Source organism: Ixodes scapularis, unplaced genomic scaffold, assembly GCF_016920785.2.
Source record: "Ixodes scapularis isolate PalLabHiFi unplaced genomic scaffold, ASM1692078v2 PGA_scaffold2__306_contigs__length_199485367, whole genome shotgun sequence".
Classification (NCBI taxonomy): domain Eukaryota; kingdom Metazoa; phylum Arthropoda; class Arachnida; order Ixodida; family Ixodidae; genus Ixodes; species Ixodes scapularis.
The window spans coordinates 140,729,140-140,741,681 of record NW_024609857.1 but is presented as its reverse complement, the minus strand read 5'-3'; the positions used below and the strand labels follow the sequence as shown (position 1 = coordinate 140,741,681).

Here is a 12,542-nt window from a genome sequence, read left to right as displayed (position 1 = left end):
AATCTGATCCCCCACGGTTGACCCAATAATTCATTGAGAGTTTTCTCGTTGAATTTCTCTCTTTCGCCATGGTGGACCTAGAAGGGGGAGGTATGACGATGGCGCTTGCGAAAGTGACTCAATGATTCATCGTGCGGAGCTCTAGCTGAATTTAGAGGGGCAGAGAGCCATCGATAAGTGGCTCTCTGCCCCTCTCAACTCTTCTTTCACCTTCTATTCCCTGCGCTGCAGGGAACCGAAGGTGAAAGAAAGAATACATCGAGGGTCTTAACAAGCCCACCATAGCTGGGACTCCCTTTCCGAAGGTGCAATTAATGGTTAACAGCGGGGCTTGGACGCCGGCGAGGCGCCGCGAAGGGCGTGTACAGGTGGGCCAGGTGGGTTGATATATTTTTTTAATGAGGCTTCCACAGACTGTCGCCGCGAAGCGGCTTAAAGGGGGGAGGTGGGGGGGGGGTTAACACGCGCCCCAGTGACACACTCGCCGTTTCCCGTAGCGCCTCCGAAAAGGGCGACTCACCATAGCCTCAGTGCAGAATTTCGCTATGCCTAACGAGAGCGTCAAAACCACTGTTGCGTCCCAGACTGCAAGACATCGGTATGTATCCTCGAGATCTGCAGGCAGAGGGGGCGACGTCGTTTGGTGTCCCAAAAGAGCTGGAACATGGGAGCGGGCTATACTTGAAGCCGACAAATGCTCAGAAACAAGGTTATCACTAAGCGAGCTGCATTCCGAGGAAAGATCCATCATGCGGCACTTCACGATTGTGCTCAACGGTGAAGACATTTTCTCCTTTAGTGTTCACAGTGCGGCGGTGTGCCGTTGTGGCGCTGCTGCGGGCATATCGATGCTAAGACGCTGCGTGCTCAACAGCCTTGCCATGTTATCCCGTTGGACGAAGCGAGCGATCGTCGCACCTCCCCTTCTAGCCCATCCTAGCGTGTAGGTGTGATCCGATGTGCAAGCACGCCGGTGAGGGCGCTGTGGGGCAGGGCGCGGCCATCGGACGGCTGACAGAGGCCTTGTGGTCGCAGCAGCAGAAAATGGTCGTATTCTTCGTTTGTTCTTGCCTGCTAAGAAAGAACAAGTTCCATCCTATCTCACACCCCTGTGGAAATGTGTGGCTTGCGCGAGCGGTAGAAGTTTATATTCAAAGTGCAAATGACTTTTGGAACAGTCACTTGCTTACATAACCTCGCTTCTTTAATTCTTCTTTTCATTTTGCTGTTATAGAGGAATAATAGACCTTTTCCGAAATTCAGTCTGGCCACTTTGATCACTACCATCATCTGAGAAATGGCATATGTGCCGTACTAATGGCGGCCTTCGGTTTACTCATGAAGGAACATGTTGAAGATACTTCTAAGCTGAGGATTCGAGGCCTATTCATTCGAGACGTTGGCAAGTTGCGATGCAGGAATTGAATGCAAGAGCTGCGTAAGTGTTCATTTCTATAACCCGGGCCCAGTTAATTTGTTAGTAGCACAGAATCGACTTCAAAGCCCCTTGATGTATAAAACTTTACCGAGGCGTCTATCTGAGTTGGCGCTTCGTTCTGACTGATTGCTCCTTTGTGGCCATCGACACTGAAAGAGATGATCGAAAAAGAACTTTACAGTGGAGACATCCTCGTTTTCCGTTGACTTGCTAAAGTGACGCTCCCCGATAAAATACGGCAGTCTACAGGTTCATTGTCGCCATGTGTACGGCAAAAGTTAAACCGCCATTTCAGCCACCAGACGGCACTGAATTTCGGAAAAGGTCTATTGTCTATCTGCCTTTAAATGCCAACATTTAGAAATCGAATTTTGAATATGATATGATATGCGATGATTTCCCCTCCACCTTAGTGTCCAATCTCTTTTAATTATCTTTTCCGCAGCTGTACATTTTGCAGACCTTTAAATACTCAGTTTTTGTTCTAATGTCTTTTTTTTTTTTTTTGTGAGTAGCATGGATTATTGCAACCGAGCTTCTGCATTCTCTTTCAAACCTAGCAAACCAGGAAATGTATGAATTGGTTTCATCTAGTGAGCATGCATAATATGAAAATAAACACAAAGACTGGCAAGATAAATGGAGCAAATCGAACTGCCCCCTATACTGAAGAGCAATATCACTTGAATAAATTTGCTTTCTCTGACAAGTCACACATTCTTAGACTTTTATCTTTGTTCGTATCAGTTTTTTTCCTCCCTTCAGAAAGAAATCCAATCGCGTGGCGCAGTGGAATTTTTCCTTGGAATCAGACGATTCAATTCCGCGAAAAAAGAGGCCTCGCTCAACGTCCGAAACAAGGAGCGTTTCTCTTTGCATGTGTACCTCGTCACAAAACACCACCGCGCTGTCTTTTTCTACATTGTATTTGACATGGCTGTGAGTCCCCTGTCCCTTCGGCACAGCCAGCAGCCACACACTATTGTATCGCTTCACACACCAACGCAAAACAAGAAGAACTAGTTACACCAATACACCCCAAGCCAGCCTCGCTAATCGCTGCCCGACCGGCCTCAGAGCCCCGGTGTGACAGGCAGCGCCATTCCAGGCCGCTGCGGCAGAATTGGGCCCCACGACACCCAGCTCCTACGGAGAGACCGACGCGGTCGGCGCACCTCCCAGTTCCCCTGTACACCCTACCCATAGCTTCAGTTCGATCAGTCCTCGACATAAAACAAAGAAATACCCGAAATTATGATGATTATTCTTGTGGCTATCCCTGTTGAATCGGGTGGTCACGAATTTGTCGCGTTCAAGCTCGCGTGGTTCACTGTCGGAATAAGGCTACGCGATCTACCGTCAGAAACACAAAGCCGGGAAAGGAGGGCTTGGCGGACCGAAGTAGTCGCCACGCCGCGGCGCGCGAAGCGGCGGGTTCCGCCTTCGCGACGTATGGTAGAGAGAAGAGCGGGTCCACCCGACACCACCACCTAGACAACGAGGCCTTAATGGTAGAGTTGCTACGCCACCCACCGAAGGCCCGAGCAGAGTATACACAAGGGTGTGCTGCGTCGGTTGAGACTAGGGATGTCGCGAACCACCCTAGGTTCGATTTCGAAAGGTTTCGATATTTGCGAAGCGAACTGAGGTTCGATTTCGAAAAATTTCGATATTTTCGTACCGACCGAGGTTCGATTTCGAAAAATTCGCAACTTTTAACCACAGCGGAGTTTCGAATTCGAAAATTTCGGAGCTTTCACGGTTTCTAAAAGTTCGAAATCGAATATTTCGAATATTTTTTTACTTCAGGTTCGATAAATTCGAAGATTTCGAAATTCTTTGTAAAAAAAATCGAAAACTTCGAACGCTTCGAATTTTTATAGACATGAAGTTCGAACAATTCGAATATTTCGAATTTCTTTTTGCATAAAGTTCGAAAAGTTCGAAGATTTCGATTCTCTTTTAACGCTAAATTAAAAAAAAAAAAAAAAAAAAAACTTTGAAGATTTTGAATTTCTTTCTAATCCAAGTTTTCAAAGTTCGAAGTCCGATTTTCAAGTTTTTCCACGGTTTCAGTTTCAAATAACGTTTTCACGACTCACTGGTTTTCACAAAATCAAGTTTAGAAAAGTTAGGGTGTGATACATGGTGTGATATCTAGATTCTGCGAAGAATATTTGCCAGTGCAGAATTGTCATCGCCAGCCCCGGGGGGGGAGGAGGGGGGGGGGGGGTCTTTAACCTGCGTCACGCAGTAGTGATTGCACGAACACACTGTTTTACGAGACTCATCCAGTTCGAAACGGCCAGGGGCGAGCAGGAGGTTGAGGCTCAGAAAAACCTTGAAGCGACATGGCAAACTAGCTCGCCACCCCTTGCACGCTGGTAGTAATCCTATCCGGTGAAGTTTATAATTGTCCTGGAGGTTTATTTTCTGGGACGGAGGAATCGCCTCGCAAAAAGCACAAAAGCCGACAAAAGTCGAGGAGCGTTCTACCATATAAGTGGCGTCGGAAGAGGAAAAACGGGGAGAAAGAGGGTGGGGGGGGGGGGGGGGGGGGCTGGGCTTCAGCCTTTTTCTTTCCCTTGCAGGTATTTCGGACTGTTAAAGAAAACAATACGGGGAAAGAGGGCGTGGTCAAGCTTATTTTAATCTGAAATTATTTATGCATATGTATAGCTACTGTCGCTCTTCACTGCATAAAAGGTTGCGTAGATGGTCATGGTTAGAAACTCGTTGTCAGAAGGCACTGCTCGTCACATGCTTAGTGGTTCGGAAGTTCAAATCTGTCTTTTCGACCTAAACACCTGTGCCGATAGTAACAAAAAAAAAAAAAAAAAAGAATAGATGCGGGAATAAAAAGCAGGAGAAAAAAAAAAACTATCAAGAATTCGTCGGAAGTGTTCTATTCTTGCATATTCAGAGGTTCAGAACTTCGAAACAAGTTTCTTTTACCAAAATGTGTACAGGCTAAAAGAAACACGTCCCAGGAACGTGAAGCGAAAAGAAAAAAAAGTTTTCTTTTAATGACGTGCTGAACTTGAACACTACTAGAAATCTTCTCCCATGAGTTAATTTATTCCTTAACGTGAAAAAACAATAAATATATTATTTTGTATTCTGCAGATGGCAATGATATGTACTGCCTGTGGTGTTAATTTAAATGCGATACCTCAAACAACTTAGACGAAAATAAATGTCAAGTTTAGGTCATAATTGCGTGCAGATACATGTTTGGACATTTCTTCGAAACTCACGTTGAATAACAATAATCACATCTTAAGACGGCACTTACCTAGGCTATACATAGATCATTCTTAAAAAAAGTATAACATATCTGCTATAAATAGGTCCGGCTGCAGCTTGCTTCAAATCTGGCACAAACGACAATCGTCAAAAACCCGTCGTCCTTCCTCGCCCCTTCGGGGATTTATTTCTTTAAACCTAAGCATGCCAGAACTTTGAAATAAACGACATTGTCTTTCGTAAGGAACGCAGCACCGCGTGTAAAAGTTCGAGAAAAAAAAATTACGAATGTACCCCACTACTTGAAATCAAATGAAACCGTCCGCCGGTCTTTCGAAGTTCGACGAACGTCGAACTTTTACCCTAAAAGTTCGAAGTTCGTCGAACTTCTGACTTTTCAGAATTCGAAAGTTCGAAACTTTTCGAATTCTCTTGATAAATAAGTTCGAAAGTTCGAAATTCCTCGAATTTTTTGGTCAGTCAAGTTCGAAAGTTCGACAAGCATCGAACCTTGCAGCGCAGTAAGTTCGAAAGTTCGAAAAAGATCGAATTTTTTAGCGTAATAAGTTCGACGGTTCGAAAAGCGTCGAACTTCTTAGCTTAACAAGTTCGAAAATTCGACCTCTGTCGAATTTTACGATATAGACAATTCGAAAAATCGAAATCTTTCGAACCTTTCGAACCGCTTGATTCGATCATCGAAACTTCGATTCGAAAAAAGTTCGCGGCATCCCTAGTTGAGACTCGTGTCCTCACCGAGCGAGCCCAACAACCACGCAGCTCCTGTGTCCAACCTTCGGTAGGTGAGACTCCAGCACTATACGGCTGTGGTGGGCTAGAGGGGGAGGTGTGCTGATCGCTCGCTTCACCTAGCGACCGAAAGCCGTGCCGCACTTCGTGCTTCACTATCACCATGGTACGATCTGCAAGGTGGGTGAAGTGCCACGACGGCAAAGTACCGTTAATCCTTCGGAAATTGGGTTCTAAAATAAAAAGAGCAGTCAAGAAATATTTAAGAAAATATATATATATAAGGGCTCGTGTTCCCATTCTTGGACTGAAGAATAAATTGCAGTAAAATGCTCAATCCGCCCACGCTGGCCATGTTTTCTTCTAGCCGTAAAGTGCAAGGCGGCACTGCTTCCCGGATACAGATTACGCAACTTCCCGTAGGCTTGAATCGCGGGACCGCTCTCGCTCTCGTCACGCCCTCCCTTGTAGCCCACCGTACTATAGCTCGTCGTGCATCTATAGACCGTTTCATTTTAGTAGTTGCCTCACCGGCGGATAGAGGCCGCTGATGCGCTCGGCGCCATTAGGTTGCTTCAATTTGGTTGGTTTCGGTTTCAACGTGAACGCGGCTATGTTGCTGTTTTACGTTCTTTTTGCGTTATTTTGCGATAGGATTTTTTTCCTTGTAGCACACAACCAATGAAACAGTGGTACTGAACCACTTTCAGGACTACGAGGCGTATTTTAGCCTAAATTGCGGGCTTTTTTTTTTTTTTTTTGCCAACTCATTTGATGATTTGATTATGGTCGGTTGCCAAACGCCTGACTGATGTACAGGAAAGATTACCATCGTCTACGGCCGTACCCGGTGACACCAGTTTCGAGGAAAGCAAACTATTGAAGAGACTAACACCTGAATGTAAAGAAGAATATCGACAGCTTGGTTAGTACTGTGCTGAATCGAACAGAACAGTTAAACTCGCGAATTTACTACTCACTCTTTGGTTTTCGTGGGCACTCAACCTTTAGTGAACTTCGCAGACTAAAAACGTATCGTGTAATGACGCAGATAATTGATATAAACAAGTAGTATCGTCTCATGCCCTTTTTTAATTCAGCACTCGAGCGTGTTTTGAGAGGCCGAGTAGGAAATTTGTTCAATTATCAACCCCGCTAAAGAACTCATTAGCAGCATTTCGCGATATTGGCCCTAGGAAATAAAATATTTTCATACGAATATTCGCTTACTCAAGATATGATATAAGTGACAGGCCCGTCAAATTAAATCTGCCATTTGTCTCCCGTAAAATTGGCCAATTAAAAATAAAGGGCGCAGGAGGAGAAATACCTCGGAAAGTTTGACTGAATTCAAGCGCTTGGAACCATTTCACGGACTTGTGTGAACAAACATTTATTTGTTTGAACAGGTTCGCTTTGTAAATTTCGGCGTCGCCAGCCACCGAAAGTGAACCTCTATTCGCCATTGACAATCTCGGACTCAGGTAATTGCTATGCTGACGTCTTTTTTTTTTTTTTCGGCAAATATTGCAGATTCCAGATACTGGCAAATATAAAACCAGCGTGCGCAAATAAAAAAAAAACGACGTCATTATTGCGCATGCGCCGAACCTAAACCGAGTTTTTGGATTTCCAAATAGAAAATACGTCATTTCTTAGTTCACGCTACTCTAAAACCCCTTATTGTTAAATGTTCGTGGCAGCTTCTTAAGCGGGAAGTTTGTGTTAAAATTGTGTTAAAATAAATTATGTGGATGGCACTGGTTATCTAAATATAATCCATAAATCAATTAAATGACTGCCGAAATAGGAGCGAGTACGGTATACAATTTCTTACACTTCATAAGTAAACCGACCAACCGATTATTTACGTCGCAAAAAAGAAATGAGAACCACATACACATGTAGGTGCGATATTATGAACAAAGAAATCGCCTGATGTTGACGTGCTATTACTTCTAGCCTCAGATAAAATACAAGTTAAACGTTCGTTGTCTATCTCTTCCGCAAGTTTCCTCAAAATTTTAAAGGAAACAATCTTCAATATATTATGAATACAAAGAACGATACTTTCAGGAAATGCAGATAATCTCCTTGCGCTCCTTCCGATCCAAAATGCGTGATATGAATATACGCGCTTCTTACTGAAAAAGTTCCGCTACTATTAGTAAACAAACCTCAGTTGTCCTAAGGACATTTGAACCCTCATGCATAATGTCTTAGTTGTCGAGTGGACGTATTGGACTACAGTTCCCGAAGTACGGCAAGAAAGCACGGTGAAACGCGAAGAAAAACCCGAATACAACGCATCCGCCAAGGCGCGGAGGGGAGAGCGGAACAGCAAGCTGAAGCAACCTGGTGGCTGCCGCGTCACGTGACTCCAAGATGGCAGCGCCCATGCAGAGGAGGATGAAAAGGTCTATAGTAACTGACAAGGTGAGAACGGCAGGAAAGAAGGGGAAGAGCGTCAGTTGTCCCGCCCCCAGCGCGAGCTTCCTACCTTCTACATCGCTTCAGCGTCTCGTGCACGTCAAGCGCGCAGACAAAGCTTGACCACAGCCTCCTATATACTGACATAGCCTGGCAGATCGCCACGAGAAGCGGCCGCCGAAATGGAAAAGGCGGAGCGGCAGACAACGGAGAAGAGGAGAGCCACGTGACTGGCGCCCCGCTGCGGCGAGACGCCGAACCACACTTTTACCGAGCGAACAAGTGTATTTCGGGTCCTCGCCACTGCAAAAGCTGTGCGCTGACGTTCAGGTTCCCCGAGAAATGTCTCTTTGATGCTCTGTGCTACCAGATCCTCGCGCTCCAAATCTGCGACCGGGCACTCTATGGCTCCGCCGCGGAACTGCCAGGCTTTGTGAATATAGAGGAGGCTATGGCACGGCAAAAGGCCTGCAGCGCGTTCTGCAGGGCTTTACAAAAGACACGTCCTGCCTTCCTCGTCCAGTGACAACGGGAGGTGTGGCCCCACCTTTGACGGCGTAGCAGTCCTTGGTGGTGAGAGGCACGCCCAGGAAGGGCTTCTCCCTGGCCAGCTGTTCCCGGGAGACCTCTCCGGAGGCCACCAGGCGGTCTGCCGCGCGGGCCTCGTCCATGGCCTCCTCGAAGCGGTCCTCGACGACGGCGTTGATGACCGGCTGCACGGCGCGGAGGCGGGCCATGTACCGCTCCACCAGGACGGCGCTCTTCAGCTGGGAGGACGAAAAAAGACGTCGGTCCACCATCTCCGAACACGTCCGATCAACTATGCAGAGACGCTTTCATCCGAAGTACCATCCTTCCAGTCGATGACAATCGTGTTGTGCGTACGAGTACACACCGGGAAGTCAGCCCCTGTGGGCGTCTAGAGTGTCAACGCTGTAGATGACAGCAGGTCATATACAGCGGCTATTGTTTCTAGCCTGGGCCATTTGACGCGCATCACGCAGTAGTACGTGCACGAGCGCAAGCCGGTACGATGCTCATTCGGATCGAAACGGCTGGATGTGGAGATTGAACCCAGGATTTCTGGCTTCTGCAGCGCAAACTTTCGCTCCTCGTGCTTTGAGCGGCGATGCGCTAACACCCAAGGCCAATTTTACTAACATGGTAACCCATGAGGGAAAATACGGAACGGACAAACACAAAGCTCCACTTTTGGAGCTATGTATTTGTCTATTTGTCCCCTTTCCCTGGGTAACAATGTCAGTATTAAACCAGCTCACCTGCACACTTGCTTTAGTTTCGATCGATTTTGCCCTTAAATATACGTAGGTTTCGTTTTCACGTCACGCCTCACGATCCACTCTTTCTTTTTCATATATAGCTAAACAACCTGTCGATATCTTTACAACGACGGATATTCGAGAACAGCGGCGCTGAAATTACGAGGACTGCCGGCGCTCACAGACTCCGCTCTTCGCTCCACCGGAACTTAGCGACAAGACACCAAGGAAATCAGAAAAGCCCTTTTAAGTGGACAGTTGCAACGGTTGCCCACAGAGGGTTCACGTATACGTTATTGAAGAAAACGAAACGAACTGCCGGTTCTCTCTTGTCGTGTCCCGCAAATCAAGTGCAGCGACAGCCGGGGCGCTTCCCACTCGGCTGCACACCATCGTTCTCCATCGCCATTCAAAATTTCGCCTTGGCGCAAGGGGTACAATCTTACGTGAGGTCACAATTTGCCCGTTAAATTTAACGCGGAAACGCTTCACGTGACCTTGCCGCCTTACGTGACGTCCAAGTCTCCCGTGACACTGGAATTCCCCGCTAAATTTAGCGGACCACGACGTTACACCGCACGCTAAACAGACCCCGGAATCCGCTGCGAAAGCTCGCCAATAAAGCGTCTCGGCGAAAAACGCAATACATAATTACTTCGCAAACAAAAAAAAAACAAAAAAAATCGGGAGTCTTTTTTGGAGTGTTTGTAGGAACGGCGGCTGATGTAGCTGTGCTGAATGGAAAAAAAAAAATAAAGGTACCAGACAATAAAAACAATAGAGACCCGCCAAAAAAGAAAAGAAACAAAGTTGATGAGACAGGAGAGCTGATAAAAGCCTAGGTTAATGAGTCAAGATAATGCGACTGTGCGTTCCCATAATGTTCGGGTGGTTCCCCTCTCTTTTTGCGTGACGAGGCCTCGGGCTCATTGTGTTAGCGGCTGTGGCAACGGGACGTCGCGACCTTCAGGCCCCGAGCCATTGTCCCGCTGGGTTCCTTCCCCGCATTTTATTTCTTTATTATTTAGTTGACAATACTAATAGTCCTCACAACGGGGACCATAATAGGGGTGAGCAACAAAAGTGAACATAAAATAGCCACGCAGAATATCATTATCATCATTTATTTTCCTTGAGGGCCCGTGGGGCATTATACAAGGGGGTGGCAATAGAACAAAAACAAATAGAACAGTAAACACAATTATAACACTGTAAGCTAGTTAGGTAGGTTAGATAAAGAGAGGGTAATGGCTTCAACAAATTTAGTAGTATCATTAATAGGAACGATGTTATGAGGTAGTGAATTCCAATCCTCGACGGCCAATGGTAGTGTGGAAGTCTGGTGAGAAACAGTTGATCGAATTGGACGTAATTTACATAGGTGATCTAGACGCGGGAAAATACGATGGGGAGGTGATAGCAGTGATTCTTTGGGGTGGCTATTGTGATAAAAAATTCGATGGAGCAGAGAAAGGCGTGATACTCGGCGGCGAAGGGAAAGTGAATGAAGGTTAGCTGATTGGCGTAATCCTGATATGCTGGCATATGGTGAGTAGTTGTTATAAATAAAACGAAGGGCTCTGTTTTGGACGGATTCTAGATTATTTGCAACGTAGGACTGCCATGGGAACCATATAGATGAGGAGTATTCTAATTTCGATCTTATAAGAGTAGTATACGCTAGTCGTTTTACGGAGGGTGTAGCAAGTTTAAGGTTACGGCGCAAGTATCCGAGAGAACGGTTAGTATCAGAAATAACAGAAGTTATGTGAGTAGTCCATGATAGGTTAGAGGTGAGATGAACACCCAGGTACTTATAAGATGAGCATGCTATTACTTGAGTGTTAGAGAGGTAATACGAAAATGGTGTGACACGCGAACTGCGGGAAATTGATAGGGATCTACATTTATTGAAGTTTAATGTCATCTGCCATTTTTCACACCAATGGATTACAGACTCTAGGTCTTCCTGGAGAGCATGATGATCATGGTATGAAAGAATGGGTCGGCAAATGACACAATCGTCGGCGAACAGGCGCACAGAAGAAGCGATATGGTGTACAACATAACATTACCAGCGTACTCTACGGTTATATTGTCAAACACAATAGAAACACACTCACAAAAAAGAAATACACAAAGCATTGTGAGCAACAAATTTAGATACATAATTTTTACAATAACTTTTGCAGACCTCTCATAAAGTCAGAAACGGTGTTGGCTGCAACAGTGCTATTTGGCAGCGCATTCCACTCCTTTATCGTTCGGGGGAAATATGCATTTTTAAAGCAATTTTAGGCGTATCGATATTCTTCAAGTGCTCTAGTGTGTTTGTTTCGCGTAATTCTAGAGGTATGGTGTCTTATCAATCTATCTTTGTCTAGCAGAAGTGTCCCTTTTAAAATCAAGTAAAGCATTTTCAAACGTTTATTTCTCTGTCTCTCTTCCAGTAGATTGATTACTGCCCTGGAATACAGTTCCGTGGGTGAATGTAGCCTCCTATACATCGAGAAAATAAAGCGTAACGCCAATTTCTGAATCCTCTCTAATTTTAATACTAGCTTCTTTGTGTACGGGTCCCACACTTCACTGGCATATTCTATACTTGGTCTTATCATCATTTTAAGAGCTAACAGTTTAGTTTCCGGTGTGGCCATTTTTAACGACCTTCTTGATGACCGAAGTTTACTTGTAGCTTTCTTAATTATATTATTAATGTGACTGTCCCATCGAAGATCGCTGGTTATTGTTACCCCTAAGTATTTAAATTCGTTTACTCTAGACAAAGGCTTTCCTTTTAAGTGTTAGTTAGGCACCGCAGGAGTTTTCTTATGTGTCATTGACATGCAAACGGTCTTTTCCAGGTTTAAAGACATCTGCCAGCTTTCACACCACTTGCTAATTTTTTGTAAACAACCGTTCAACTCGATGGAATCACTGTCATCGTTTATATAATTATATAAAATGCAATCATCAGCGAAGAGCCTTGCTTTTACAGTAATGTCACGAAGGACGTCATTTATAAAAATTAAAAATAACAAGGGTCCGAGCATGGGCGTACCAACCGGGGGAGGGGCAAGGCATGTGTTTTGCCCCCGACTGGGCAGGGCAAACACTGGCCGGAGGCGCCGAGGGATACCAAGGGCAGCGCCCCCCGGCTCGGGGGGGGGGGGGGGGGGGGGGGGCGTTGGTTTGCCTTCCCACTCAAAAACAAGTTGGTACGCCACTGGGTCCGAGTACAAATCCCTGTGGGACTCCCGAGTAAAGTTCTCGTAGCATCGAATCATCCCCAGCAATACAAACAAATTGCTTTCTAAGAGTCAAGAACGCTTCAATCCACCGCAGGAGTTTGGGATTCTTTAGCGAAGGCTCTAGCTTAACGAGCAGCTTATTATGGT

At 45.7% G+C, this 12,542-nt stretch overlaps 1 protein-coding gene across 1 annotated transcript in view; it reads right to left on the bottom strand.

The window, feature by feature from the left end:
- The window catches only part of LOC8038993 (fatty-acid amide hydrolase 2-A), a 99,244-nt gene that overhangs the window by 36,143 nt on the left and 50,559 nt on the right, over positions 1-12,542 (bottom strand). The window contains exon 2 of the mRNA XM_029972623.4: positions 8,412-8,631. Coding sequence (XP_029828483.2) covers positions 8,412-8,631 — 220 coding nt within the window. The remainder of the gene's footprint in view (positions 1-8,411; positions 8,632-12,542) is intronic.